Genomic DNA, 15,602 nt, shown 5'->3' with positions numbered 1-15,602 from the left:
ACTGAAACTTTGTATTTTGCTACTATTTGAAGATATTTTTATTTAAAGTGCCTGGATTCTTAAGTTACCCACTTTATTACATTAAAGGTACATTATTATTTCAACATTTATATTTAAATAAACTTCTATGAAAGCCAGTGGGTATATAAAATACAATATTTTAAAATCTAGCACATTTACCATAAATTAAATATACCTGTGCTATGAGGTACACAAAATACTCTGAAGTTGTAAAATACACTCCATAAGAAAGACTTTATTAATGTGATTGTTAACATATTTTTGGAAGACTAGTTCTATATATCTGACTCAAATGTAGACAATCCTACCTATTACCTCCTAGTGTTGAGTGAGCTGGTTAGAATCATCGAATTTTAATACTGATTTTCAGTTTCAACACTCCTGTTTTAAAGATGAGAAAATATTTCTAGAGGTATTAACTTACTTCTCAGGACTAATATTTAGGTTTTTTACCTGGTACTAGCTAGAACTACTGGTATTATTTTCAAACTATAAATATACTTGGGCAGGTCATATGTAATGATTAAATGGGGAAGTTAATCCTCAATTATCTGAAAGTTTCATATTAGTTTAGGTTGCTAAATTCATTATGACTTCGACATAGTAATTTATTTTACTGGCTGTTCTTCGGAGAAGTTGATGTCTAATGTTTGAAATTGGGCACAATTCCTGCAGATTGTGGGAGAAAGAAAAATGGAAGTAATGTTTCTCAGTGGTGGCGGAGATCTCAGTGAGTTGCCTAAATTTTGCAAGCTTTCATTTATTCTTGTTAATGTATGTTTGGGGCACTATTACTCTTTTATAACTAGGAGGCTGGCTCAGAGTTGTTATGGAGTCCTTCTTCCCCACAGTCATCATGAATTTGTACTACGTAACTGATACCCTCTTATTTAATCTCTGAAGTCCAATCTGTATTACCAAAGATGTATTTCCCTAGAATATAGGGAAGATATTATTAAATAATATCTAAGAATATAGATATTATTAGAATATAGAATATTATAGAATAATATAGAATTTTATTAGAATATAGATACTATTATTAATAGAAGATATTATTAAAATGCTTATCCAGGGTGGGATTTACATCTTTGACCTAATTTGTCATATTAAAATACAAAAAAAAATATGATTACTAGATAAATAACTGTATTCCAGACCACAGTATTTTAATTTTAGGTACAAATAAATTAAGAGAAAAGCCAGCTCTATTTTTTAAATTTTTAGAAATGAGTGTTATTTCTGCAATAATCTTGATCATTCTAATACATGCCTATGAAAGGAATCCAAGGGTAAGGTGATTCATTATGAGAAGTCCATGGCATGGATGTCATTTGGATTATTTTAGCCCAGAACACAATATGACAGAAATATGTACTATAACTTCTAAATGTCTTACTTTTTTGAAATGTTCTAGAAGGGTTCCTCTCAGTTTGAATTGGCATTTATACTTTGAAATTGTAGAGTAATGAAACAAAAAGTAAATATTTATGCCTTACTATCATCAGTTATAGGAGGGCAAAGACAAAAACACTGCCTTTTGCTTTTCTTCCCTCTGGGACTCAAATCAAAAATAAAAAGGAACACTCACATGAGCTTTTCATTTCTTGGTAGAAAATATTACATGAATATGAGAAAAGGAGAACTATCATCAACAATTACTGGGCTTATTTTAATTTCTTTAGGAGTGAACAAGAAAAAATATTTTAAAAAATATGCCGAAACCAAAGGAAAGAAATAAAAGATGGGAAGCTAAGTGGTTAGTACAGAGACAAGTGTTACTCTGAAAAACCTATCAGTTATTTAATGTGATGACACCTAAAACACAGCTATAAAAACTATTACCCCCAAAGTCTACTGCAATATGAGCAAAATGTTGGAAAATGAGAGCTGACACTACAAAATAGAAAGAGAAACTGTTCGTTTAAGATGTGTGTTATTTATGTTCTCTAAGTTTTTAGTTATAGGGACTGTGTGTGTGTGTGTGTGTGTGTGCTAAAGGCATAGTCTCACTTCATTTTTAAGGTAAGTTTCTTTGAAAGAGAAACCCATAATTATCCATATTATAGGCTGAAATGACTAGATTAATGTGTAAAAGTTCATGCACTTTTTTAATGTGTAAAAGTTCATGCACTTTTTGTTTCAAATACTAGAGACCATGATAAAATGTGAACTGGGCATAAATCTTGTTTTCCTTTATTTATCGGTAACAGAGGAAAAAACTAAAACGAAATCGATTTGCTACATTAGATTTTAAAACATGGTTGATCTTTATTAAATGAGGGTTTTTAGGTAATTGGTTTTTAAATTGTTGAGTGTTTTTTAAGGAAGTGTCCATGTAGTAAGTAGAGTTCTACATAAATAAATGAATCACAAATGGAATAAATAATAATTGGCATAATCAGTATGACTCTTTTCTCTTTGGGAAAACCTCTCTGATTTGTATGAGGAACACATCAACCGGAGAGAGGAAGATGGATAGACAACTCTAGAATTCTTTTCAACTCCACACATTTTTTTAAAAATCTCACTTGAGTCACATGATAGAAAAAAAAATCTTCATTAAAATATCCTAGTAAAATGTCATTATAATAATTTTTAGAGGCTTTTTGTTTCATGTGAGTTGTTCAAAAATAAGTTTTTTCTTGCCACCCAGTAAGTCATAGAAGAGCTATACTGTGGCTCTCATCTCTTAATCAGACATACGTGATGGCTCGGTGGAAATTAGATGGGGCTGGGGGAGGAGGGGAGGCATGTTTAGGAGGAGAGGGATAGGTAGATGGATGTTGGGAAATTATAGCACATACCAGGAGAGATTCCTGGGATAAAAGAAGCTTCTGGAAGATTAGAGGACATCAGGGGTATTCTGTTCAATAAAGGACAAAGGTAGCTACTGAGATGCCTAAATTATAACCATTACCGCTATTTCTGCTTCTGTACCTTGGCTTGCTAACCCATGAGGAGATGGAAAAATACCAGCATACTTTCTATAGACACTTTGTAACCACACATCCCCCGCCCAGAATTGGACATGACAGAATGGCTGCTCTCGGGCCCCCCATCGGGCTCTGGTCCAAGAGATAACAGCCCTCTGACGCCAGAGAAACCCCCACCTGGAATTGGAAGTAACAGAATGACTGCTCCTGGCCCCCCATCCGGCTCTGGGCCAAGAGATAAAAACCATCTGGTGCCCCGAGGCTTGACAGGAAGACCCCGGCCAATCCTGAGGTGACACATAACCCTAGCAGCGCCAACTCAGCAGTTTGAAGAATGACAGCCTCTTGACCTAACCAATAATCTGTTCCCAGCCCTTTTCCCGCTCTGTAGCGCGCCAGTCATATTATAGAGTTCCTTTTTGATTTGCCCGCGGTATGTAGCGATTTGTTACAAGATATGATGCATGCTAAGTCCCTGCCTCCCCAAAAATAGTGTATAAAAAGTGATGTGATCCTGAGCTCGGGGCCTCTTAGGGTCACTGGCAACGAGTGAGCGGAGGTCCAGGTTCCAACTAGTAATAAAGGACCCTTGCTGATTGGCTTTGACTCTGGACTCTGATGGTCGTCTTTGGAGGGGGCCTTGGAATTTGGGCATAACACTACAACTGCAGAAATATAATCACTGGGACTTCAAGTGAGATTTCAAAAGTTTCAGGTGGAGTAATTGAGAACACTCTGCAAAAGGTCGTACAAGTCCTGCTATAAGAAAGTGATTGTCTAATCTGGAACCAATGTTGTACATTACATAGACAGTGCTTATAGAAGACATAAACTAAAAAAAAAAAAAATGGGTAGAAAGAAAGAAAACAGGCAAAAAATGAGAGTAAAGCATCCAATCATGTTAAAATGCTATGACTAGGTTTTCCCCTCTCTGTTGGGCTACATACACAAATCCTATGTAAAATAATATGGAACAGTACCTTTCTTTTAGCCTTTAGCTGCTCATGATACTTGTTACAGGTATCTCCTGGGATCTCTCCTCCCCAGAGAGTAATTCCAACAATGGTGTATGTGACACCCATGACGAGCAACGGAAAGCAGTACACCAGTATAATGACAATAATATGATAACTGCAAAAAATGGAAAAAAAAAACCAACCCACATGTTGATACTGCATATGGAACTTTGCATTCATTACCTTTTAAATCATAATAGAAAATTCCAAAGATTATTTCCACATTTTTTCCAAGTTATCATTTCCCAAATCTGTCAATATCATGTTCTTGCCTACTACTGTCATCCAAATGCTACCAGTTGATTCTTGTCAATCTCTGATTCATATGCAAAAACTCTAGCTGCATTGCAATGCTGATTTAAACTGCTACCCAGGTTCTCCCTGCCTAGAGGTTCAGGATGAATGCCATTTTTCTGCTTGGTAATTGTTGAATTAATATAATTCAATTTATCATCAGAGAGAAAGAGATGAATCAACTGAGAGATATTTTCTCATATGTAAAATTGTTCTATATATCTCTGGGACACCGGTCATATTTGAAACAAATTGTTTTTTATCCAAACAAAAAAATGTAACTACTCTAAGCCACTTTGGATCCACAAGTTATATGACTGTAATTTAAAAAATCAGGTAATTACATTTACATTCATTTTTCCAATGTCATGACACATCTGATAGCATTATTAATTTGGTAAATAACATTCAGATGTGTTAGTCACACACTAATTTATAGTGTCATGATACTATAAATGAGCAAACTAGACTCTAGGACTTCATAGCTTTCAATTAAAATCATAAGGATAAAGTTAGGGAAGAATAGGAGAGCTACTGATAATATAACCACACAACTAGAGTTTGTATAAAGTTTTGTGTAGCTTCCAGAACTGCCTTTCCCTGGCCAGGATTTTATAAAAGGGCAAGCCACACCTTTGGGCTTCAGTTCTTCCCTTCTCATTCTTTCCTCAATCAATAGGAACCTTGCTTTTGTTTGTGTAATGATTTCATCTCCAGGGATCTTATCACTTCCTCCAGGAAATTCCCTAATTCAACCCCATATAAATGTCATCAAATATTTCCTAATAGAAACCTTTGAAACTTAACAAAACTTACTGATCATATTATATGGTAATATTTTAACCTCCCCCCCCCCCGCCTTTTTAAAAGATTTTATTTTTAAGTAATCTCTACACTCAATATGGGGCTTGAGCTCACATCCCGGAGATCAAGAGTTGCTCTACCGACTGAGCCAGTCATAATATTTTAATATCTCTTTTTCCCAACTAATGTGTGAACCCTTAAGGGAAATGCTTATGTCTTATTTGCTTAATTGTTGCTCCCAACCTGTAGCTCTTCAAGTATTTTAATAAGTTGAATTGAAAACCACAATAGAGAATTAACTTACATGAAATGTTGTTTGGGACCTTCTGGCCATTGCACATAGCAAAGAGTACGGCCTGGCATGACTTTAATTTTGGAGTAAAGACATTGAGGGAAGGCAAGTAGGAACGCTAGAATCCAAATACTTCCAATGACGATCTTGGTTGCTGTAGCAGACAGTCTGGGTTTCAGGGGATCAATAATGGCCATATACCTATATAAAAACAAACAAAACCATTTTTTTGTCTCTCTTGCTACAGACTTAAAAATGGAGTTTCAAAGGAGTTATTTCTCTGGTAAGCAAGTTAAGGAGGATTTTGCTTATGTATAGGTAACATAGAATAACAATCATGGCATAGTTTTAAGGATCAGGCAGATTAAGTTTCAAATCCTATTCTGTCACTTATTTAACCTTTTTGAAACCCAGCTTCATTATTTTAAAAATAGAAATAAGAACACCTGCCTCATAGAGGTGAAGTCAAGATTAATAGAAATAATATAAGTGAAAGTTATCGATTATTTGGTGCTATGCCTAACACATTATCAGAATTCATAAATGTCTGCTCAATGGAAGTGGAAAAGTGCATAGTAAGTGCTTAAAAATAGGAGTTCTGTACCTCAAGGTCTCCCTTTTCCTTCTGTATGTTCAGCTGTTTACAAGAAAATTCTGGAGAACTAATATGGTTATGACTGACAAAGATGAGGAACCCCTATAAAGGATATCATCAACAACTCCATTTAAAAATATCAACAGACAAGTTCAGGATTCAGATAATAATGAATAAGTCAACTCTGACTGAGGCAGGCTCTGCCTTGCTATTATCTCTAAAATTGAATTCTTGGTTTATCATGAAAATCTTCACAGTATCTATATAACTATGTATAACATGATAGTTGTAGGAAAATATACTTGGCTTTTAAAGTGCGAATTTGTGGGAAATTGTAAACTCTGAATATGGTAGCAAAAGTCAAGCTATATCCACTTGGTAAAATAGTAATTATGTCTGGGAGAATCAATTTAAAGTTTTAAATAATATGTCTGATTGCCAAATTCTGTCTAATAGAGCAGAAAATTAGTTACAAATTATACAAAAAATTAATTATATTTCTGCATTACTATCAATGAAACATTATTTAAATTATTTTACTATTGACCATTCTGTGTTTCTCAAATATTTTTTGATTTATGCAAAATTTTCAAAGGCAACAATTTATTCAAAGAATGAATATTAAACCCAAACATTTTAATCTTAAGAATAAATATTTTAAAATAAGGATAATTTATTAATTTGCTTATTGCTCTTTGTTTTATAACTATTAGGCAGAATTGGACCTTTAATAGATATATTGGAACTTACCTATATACTACAAATAATAAACTAAGGATTTTTCCTTTAAGTAAATTCAACTAAAGTTAGTATTATGTATGTCAGCTAATAGGTATAAGTGAATGTTAGGTATGAAAAAAATCATAAAAACAGTACCATAGTTTCAGAAGATTAAGTGAACCACACAAGAAAAGAAGATGCATATGTTTGAAACTAAAAATATTTTAAAATGTACCTTTTGTGATTATTTTTGTGAATAATAGCACATTACTGATTGCGAACCATGAGCAGGCAATTTATAATATGCATTATTTAATATCCAGAACAATCTAATCAACCAAATAATATTATCTCTATTTTATAGATAAGTGAAGCTTAAAGACATTAAAGTTCAGAATGACCCAGATATTAAGAGCTAGAATGCTAGACCAGTTCTGCCAGTGTTCAAAGTCTGTGTGTTTATAGACCGTAGCTTTGAATATGACTCATATAAGGAATTGTGGAAGAGAAAGAAAAATACACAAGATAGATGCCATCCAAAGAATCACATTTTGCCTTGGAATCTAAAAGTGTGCAGGTGCAATATTAAAGCATAGAAAGGTAATATTTGTAGGTGGGCATTTCTGTTTCCACTGCTGCTGATTATGATTCACCACAACATTTCTCTTCTTCTATTGACTTGTTGCTTAGTGGGTGTTTCTAGAACCAAGCACAGCACTTATCAATAAATTTTGTTGTACTGAACTGAATATTCCTCAACTCCATCATAAGCTTTTGCTTTTTTGCTTGCCCTGGAAGTGTATGAAGGCAATTTGGATATTTGGAACTGTTGATTTTTCGAGACTAAAAAGAGAATTTGAGTGACACGAGTGGGTTAGAGTCCTGTACAGTTACTACAGCACAAATAATTCAAAAAACAGTACAAGTTCTTTATTGATGGTTTTGGTGAATTACTCTCTATTACAGAAATTATTTCTTGGCAGGGAGAATATTGCTTTCTATGAAATATATGAAAACAATTAATTTATATTCTCATTAACTAACACTTTAGTGAAAATGGGAAAATTAGGAAATTCAAGTTGACGTTTTTGTCATTTCTGGTTTGATCCATTATTCATTCAGCTGAACACTTACTGAATGCCTATTGTAGTATTATACTATTGTAGTATTCTAGACGTATAGTGATACAACACTGAAGAGAAATGACCTTCACAGAGCTCAGAGTCCAGTTAGATAGATACTAACCAAATAATGTAAAATAAACATAAAATTCCAAATATGACAAGTGTTACAAAAACATTTAGATTGTGACTCAGTCTTCCTAAGTCATTCGGGGTTGAACCGTGGAAAGGTGACTAGGCAGGGTGGCAGAAGAATAAAGATTGCCAGAAGATATGTGGAAGAACAAAGAACCTGTGAAAAACTCCTGTGTTAATGGATTTTTATTGGTTGACTTGTGTGTCTCTCAAAAAGATATGCTTAAGTCCTGAAACTTTGTACCACAGAATGTGACCTTAGTTGGAAACAGAGTTTTTATAAAGGCAACTGAGTCAAAATAAGGTCATTAGGGTGGGTCTTAATCCAATATGATTGATTTAAAGGAGGAATTTGGCAGCAGAGAGAAACATATGGAGAAGGCCATACAAAGATGGAGAATTGAATGATGCATCTAACTGAATGATGCATTTCTAAAGAAATCAGGAGAGAGAAACCATGAGAGACTCATAACTCTGGGAAACAAACTGAGGGTTGTGGAAGGGTGGCGGAAGGTGAGGTGGTTGAGGAGATGAGGTAACAGGGTGATGGGCATTAAGGAGGGCACGTGTGGTGATGAGCCCTAGGTATTATATGCAACTAATGAATCACTGAACACCACATCAAAAACCAATGATGTACTATATTTTGGCTAATTGAATTTAAATTAAAAAAAAAAAAAAAAAAAGCCAAGGAGAGCCAAAGACTGTCAGCAAACCACAAAAAGCTAGGAGGAGACAAGGAAGAATTTCCTTACAGGTTTCTGAGGAAGCATGGCCCTTGACAACTGCTTGATTTCAGACTTTTAGCTTCCAGAACTGTCAAGACAATAACATTCTGTTGTTTTAAGTCACTCCATTTGTATGACTTTGTTACAACAGCCCCAGGAAACCAAAGCAATGGGTAAGGATGCGGGAAGCATTGGGCACTTGAGAAATTAAAGACTGCTGTAACAGAAACAGAAAGTGAAGGGCAACGTGGTTTGAGATGGAGTTGTACAGCAGGTTGTAGGTCTTTTGTCCTGTGGCAAGTTGTTGAGGTGATTAGAGAATAATCAGATTTTAGTATGGAGAATGGACTGAAGGAAAGAAAGAAATGGAAGCAGGGAAGTAAGTAAATTGTCTATTGTTTTGGCTTGGATGAGAAGATTGCTGCTTGGAATAGGGTGTTACCTGGGAGATTTAATTATGTTAATGATTTGAGGAAAATAAAGGAAATGTTGAAACATTGTAGAGAGGGAGAGCCAGTTGGCCAAAGAAGTAGGTAGAATTGCCAGGTACTGCTGACAAGACCAATTTGAAACTGGTAATTAGGAATTCATTGTGGCATCAATATTTCATATTCTGTGACTCTCTCCAGCAATAGTAATTTGCTCAAAAGTAGGCATAAAAAATAAAATGATCCTTAGGCTCATCCACATGGATATCCTCTGAACCCTGAGAAGAAATGATCCAATCTGAGATATAATATCACATAAATGATTGTCAGGACTTTTATTTCTCCTTTAAAGAAATACGTATCTTCGATGTGATCACATTAGCTGTTCCTAGGTTATTGTCTGAGCTCACTACCATTCTTCCCTCATTAAATAGATTCTCAAATGTGTTAGTCTCCTTGGTCTGATAATTTCGTATGTAATAGCTAAGGTTGGATTCTTCACTCTTCCAATTAGCATATCACCTAAACAAGTTTAAAATTACCTTTTATTATCTTTTGAGTCTGAAATTCTCAGAAGCATCCATTCTTTACCACTTATTTTTTTTTTCTGGCATAATTGAAGGATCTTTTCTGGTCCTTTCATGTCTAAAACAGGATATTTTGACTTAACTTTTTCAATAAGTAAGCCTTTTCCATTTTGCAATTGCTCTTGATATCTGGTATAATTCTTCCTTTTGCTAGCATTTTTATTGAGCTCTGTTTCTGGATCTTTTTGTGCTTCTGCAAATTTTAAAATTTCGATAAGAAGACAGTGTTCTCTTCAGATGGGTACTTGATTATATTAACAATGCGAAGACTATTTGCCTGAAAGAACATGGATTTGACTGTTTTCCAATTTGCTTCTGGCTTCTTAACTATTGTCTATGCAAAGTTAAGATTAGTTGCAACAGCTGTTCATGACCCATAAAAGTTCAACTTCTGGCCTTTCGTGCTAAGGCATTTTCTGCTTTGAAAAATCACTAAAGAGAAATATAGTCTTTTCTGAAATTGCATTTTGTGGACAAAATTTATTTTGTGTTTTTTTTGTGTGTTTTAAAGAAGCAAGAGTGAGCCAATTAATGTGTTATAAATATAGTCTTGGTGAATTTTGAAGGGAACAAGTATTTATTAAAATAAACATATACATACCTTCAAATATATGTATACATATAATAGGAACTTCAAAATATTATTAAGTGAGAAAGAAATCAGTTTATTCAGGTTTTTAAATATTTTTAAAAGATTTATTTATTTATTTGTCAGAGAGAGAGAGAGAGAGAGAGAGAGCAGAAGCAGGGAGAGTGGCAGGCAGAGGGAGAAACAGGCTCCATGCTGAGCAAGGAGCTTGACAGGAGATTCTATCCTAGGATCCTGACCTGAGCCCAAGGCAGGCACGTAACTGACTGAGCCACTCAGGCATCCCAAGTTTTTTGATTCTTACAAGTAAAATTTATAAACAGGCATTTGAGGGAGAAGATATTTAAAAAATAATTTCTGAATAGTGAAAGTACTTGACCCTCACTATACATACTTCCAATTTAAATTTGGCCATTAGGTCTATCTATTCATTTATTAATCAAATATCAGCTATTTGTTTCAACTATTTCTTGAATGCTTTTTTCCCCCAAGATTGTATTACAATCTTTGGCCATATTGGTAAATGAAATAGATACAATTCCTCCTCTTGTGGAGTTCAGAGTCTAAAACAGAAGAAATACATTATTCAGATAGTTACAAAATATGTTAAGAAATTACCACTTAAATGTTGCTTAGGAAATATTGCCTCTGGGGCATTTAATTAAATTTTCCTTGGAGTTTTATTGTAATGGCCTGGGCAAGTTCAGCACCCTTCCCTATGATTTCTAAGTGAAATCCAATCTGACCTATTTGATGCCCTCTGTTTCTGTTCTTGAATCTGTATGAATACATTCATCTCACCCACTGTGGACCTGGCTGAGAAATTGTACTGATGATTTCCACAACAAATGCAATTATATAAAGCATTTCAGATCTCAAAATTTTATTGGATTTAGAAGTTTAGGAGAGGGGAGGATCTACCAGCAGTCTTCATCCTCTGATTCTAAACTTGATTTTTCTTCTCTTTGTTATGCTTACTTTATATTCTATAATTTAAAAAAATGCTATGTGTACCATGGGTGACCCTGTCATTTACAATGCCTTTAGAAGTTTAGCCCAGTTCCCTGTACTGTCAGTAAGCTAGTCTCTCTAGTATAATCCTTCAGGAAGTCTGCAAAATAAAATTGTCTCCCTTGTGTACACCATGATGTTATAAAGACATGTATTAGTAATTATAAAGCAGAAGACAGGGAATTTGACCTAGTCTGGGGTATAGGTGAAATGATGGTAGAAATATTAGCAGGCATGGCTTCCCTGAGGAAGCAGCATCAGTTTGGAATGATAAATAGGTGTTAATTAGAATGAAGGTGGGACTGGAAGAAAAAGTGGAATAGCAAATCTGAGGTTAGAGAAAGCATGAGGTATTTGAGGAACTAAAAAAGCCAGCTTCTCTATAGCACAGAGGAGGGAAAAACAGAGGTGTCAAATGAAACTGGAGATGTAAGTATTAATCATGACTTCACTGATATTTTATATCCAATATATAATTAGATTTTCTTTTTTGGCAATAAAGCAATAATTGCTAACACCTGTATCAGATGCTATTCTAAACGCTTTATATATAAATCATTTAATCTTTAAATTCTATTTATAATCATTACAAAATGAGTTATAATGAAATGTTACCTCATTAGTGAGTATGACATAAAACAATTTCTCCTCAAAATTTCAGACATGAATTTAGAAGTGGTTTTCTTAATAGACAATATAAAACTTGTTGCTAATGAATACCTTATGTTATTCATACTGTCTCTGATGATAAATAATTAAAAAGTCAGAACACAATAGGTTATTTCATCCACTAAATACTGTAAAGCTCTAAATCAATTTTTAAAAGTCCAATTTACTAACATTTTGTGTCATCTCTGTATTGTCTCGGAAAAATAATGGGAACATATATCACTACTTTTATATATCATTTTGAAAGTACTGCTTTCACAGAGTCACCTTTATGTTATCAATCATATATTAGAAAGTTAATTAGTTTCTTTGTTAAGAAACTAATTCCCCCTGAAAATAGTTTTGAACTCTTGGCAGATTTTTTTTCTGGAAGAAATGTCTTCATTAAAATATATCTGAAGTTTAAATCGACCTATAAATATTTTCAGTATTTTATATTTTATAGACATATAAAATATACTATACATATACATATACTATACATAATTGTGTATAGTATAATTACACATGATATTCTATTTATACTATAAGGTAATATGCTTCCTAAAATACATACTGAGCCTCTTTTTAAGGCACTAAGAAAAAATATTCAATCCAGTTTAATTTCATTTTATAAGGAAAAGAGTTTTTAGATGAAGAGGGAATTCAAAAGGTTGCCCCAAAGTGGAGGAGTTGGGATAAGAGCTAAAGAAACTCCCAGGTGGGAATAATAGACATTTCAAAGAGGACTCAGGACACTTGCTAGCTTTAGTCAATGTATAAAACACTATAGGGTCAAAACCGTAGACCAGTTTTAGATCACTATAGGAGGTAGAGCTCAGACTACAGTTTCTGGAGAAAGATGAATCACAACTCTCTAGGGGACGATAGATTGTCTTCAGTGGTAAAAGTTCTTTTTTTCTTCTCTCTGTTGTTGAGGCACTCAGGAATCAGGAATAAAATGAGTCACCATTTATTGACCGAATTAAAGGATTATAAACGTAAGGTGAATCGTTGAAATAGATAAAAGTAGTCTCCCACACAACTCTGAGATTCTAAATTTAATTAGAGAGAGGTTGTCTGAAAACTAATTATAGTTTGAGACCCTTATCATCAGAAATATGACAGAAAGCATATTATTGGGACAACTGAGTGAAGTTACTTACTACTTTGTGTAGTTTTCAGAGTACTGCAAGTATGACTCAGATGCCAAATGGTATTGAGCCAAAATTCACTTCCCCTCTATTAGCTTCCCCTCATAATTATTTGGCTTCCTGTTTTATATGGCTTTTATGTGCACTGATTAAGTAAAGCTACATGTTATACTTGGCACTACAAGTCAATAGTTTTGGCAGATATTTTCCTTAACTAACAGCAACGTTAAAGAGATTTATAAGAGTGGGTGGAAACATTTTCTACTCTGACAGTGTGAATGGCTTCAGGAAAAAAAAAATCAATATTGCTATGCATATATGAAAATACATTTGTGTTTCAACAATAGGTTTTTCCCGTCTGGAAAATGAACACTTTTTTTTTTTTTTTTGAAATGTGCTCATTGTATTAGTCATATGTACATATGAATTACTCTGAACTCCTTTATTTTTTTCATTTCCTTTGCACGACCATAAACCTTATCAGTTCATCCTCTGACACCACCAAATCTATTCTGCTCTCCCCTCCAGCTCTCAATTCCTGAACTATTGGAACATCACCATAATGGGTTTCCCTGATGCTACTCTTTCTTAGCTTTCTTCCAATGTCTTTGAAGTTATCTTTCTAAATTATTTCACTGTCTCTTCACTTTTGACAAGATTAACTGCAGTTCTGCACACCCTTTACTACAGTGACTCTAAATATCTTCCCTTTTGCTCAAACTTACTACATTGTATCAGTCAGAGCTCCAGGAGAAACAGATGGCACATTGGCATGGGAAAACTGATGTGAGTTTAATAAAGAGGCCATTTATAAAATTAAGTTACAAACCCCATTTTACAAAGGTGTTAAAGGAAATCAACTTGAAATGAACATTCTTAGAACTAGCAATAGCAAGGAGTGGGAGGAGTGGGTGTTCCCTCTTGCCAGGTCTGAAGGATGAAAGGGTGCTCTAATTGGAAGTGAGGAGATGAACTCTTGGGGGAGGAGCCCTTGGCAAGAGCTATGGGTACTATTGGAGGCTTAGCAAATTTGCAGCAATCCTGAATGGAAAGAATGGTAGATACCACCCAAATTTGCTCTCCTCTCTTCCTCCTCTCTCCTCCAAGTGTCTCCCATTAGGCAAAGCCAGGAAGAGGCCAGGGAGCAAGCAACCCTTTAGATGCATTTAGTCCACAGAAATAGCCTGGTGGGAAAGGGGCAGAAAAAAAGGAGTCAAATAAGTAGAGAGTAGATCTGAACTGAGAAATGGAAATTGTCCAGCTAACATAGCCTTTAATAATTTCATCCTTCTCACCTTGTAGTTTCTTTGCTGGTATGATTTCTCTTGCTCAGACCTTACTCTAAAGTTCTGCAACTACTAAACTTCCAGCTTCCTTCAGTTTCCACACAAATTACAGAATGACCACCATGGAGTCCTTTCCTTCTCTCTGTCCAGAGCTAGTTTTTAACCTGTGCAGTGCATCAACAGCATTATGCTTATATTTTTATTTCAGCTCATTGGAATTACTGATTTACTCTTCTCTGTGTTCTGTAGCACCTAACAAAGTATAGAAGTCAATATCATAGTTGAATAGTGACTGCAAATGATTGTCGCATATTTGGACAGTTGAGTACTTGAATACTTCTATGGTGGTTGAATGTTCGGATGGAATGAATAATTATTTACAAATAAAACCTCCAGCATGTAAACAGTTTTTAAAGAATAGCTTTCTTAACTTTGCTAAATAGGATTAATATATGTAATATAGAGTAAGATTATGAGATTAAAATAACTTTGAATAACACTGTGTATACAAAGGGACTTAGCTAATGTCAGTCACAGTAGAAACTCAATCTAAAACATTCCAAACTATGTTGAATAAAATGAAATTAACACTTAGGACAAAAACAAAAGCAAAATAAAAAAGCTAGAGTGGTAAGTTTGAGACAAAAACAAACAGAACAATTTAACATGGTTCTTAAAACTTCTGATTGACATGAAAAGAAAAACAAATTTATACCAAAATTCTAATGTAAGGATTGAAAAAACATCTTTTGGTATTGCCCCTACCTCTTCAACACACACCTATCCCATAAGGGTAGCACAGTTTAGGTTATTTGTCTTCTAAATCTCTCCATCTGAAACAATTTACTAAGAGAGTAGTGAGATTTTCTATGCAACTTCAATAAGGACATCTAATGCTCAGTTATTCAGGGATTAAATGGAAATATTCAGTGTTACACATGGAGATTTTTAAAATTCTTTTTGTATACTAGGAATTGACTCCTTTCAATTTTGTCTAATGTGGATCTACACCCTATCGGACTCCTTTCTGAAATAAATAATGGCATGTAGCAGCTCAACGAGGTTATCTTTCAACTCATAGAGATGATGACATCCATCAAGCAGGAGGATTTCTACATCTTTGGGTATTTAAGTTGTGATGATGTAAAGGTTTATTTAACTGTGCGAATGGAAGAAAACAGGCAGTAGATAACCTTTAAACTTGGATTATAAAAATGGAAAATGAAAGCTCTTTCAT

General features: G+C 34.3%; 1 protein-coding gene across 1 annotated transcript in view; it reads right to left on the bottom strand.

Annotated features, from left to right (window-relative positions):
* Window positions 1-15,602, bottom strand: part of TACR3 (tachykinin receptor 3) — a 77,302-nt gene that overhangs the window by 40,465 nt on the left and 21,235 nt on the right. Inside the window, exons 2-3 of the mRNA XM_044224371.1 lie at window positions 5,376-5,564; window positions 3,938-4,088 (exon numbers count right to left, since the gene is read on the bottom strand). Coding sequence (XP_044080306.1) covers window positions 3,938-4,088; window positions 5,376-5,564 — 340 coding nt within the window. The remainder of the gene's footprint in view (window positions 1-3,937; window positions 4,089-5,375; window positions 5,565-15,602) is intronic.

Source organism: Neovison vison, chromosome 11, assembly GCF_020171115.1.
Source record: "Neovison vison isolate M4711 chromosome 11, ASM_NN_V1, whole genome shotgun sequence".
Classification (NCBI taxonomy): Eukaryota; Metazoa; Chordata; class Mammalia; order Carnivora; family Mustelidae; genus Neogale; species Neogale vison.
The sequence above is the reverse complement of the archived record's forward strand: the minus strand, read 5'-3'. Positions and strand labels throughout refer to the sequence as shown.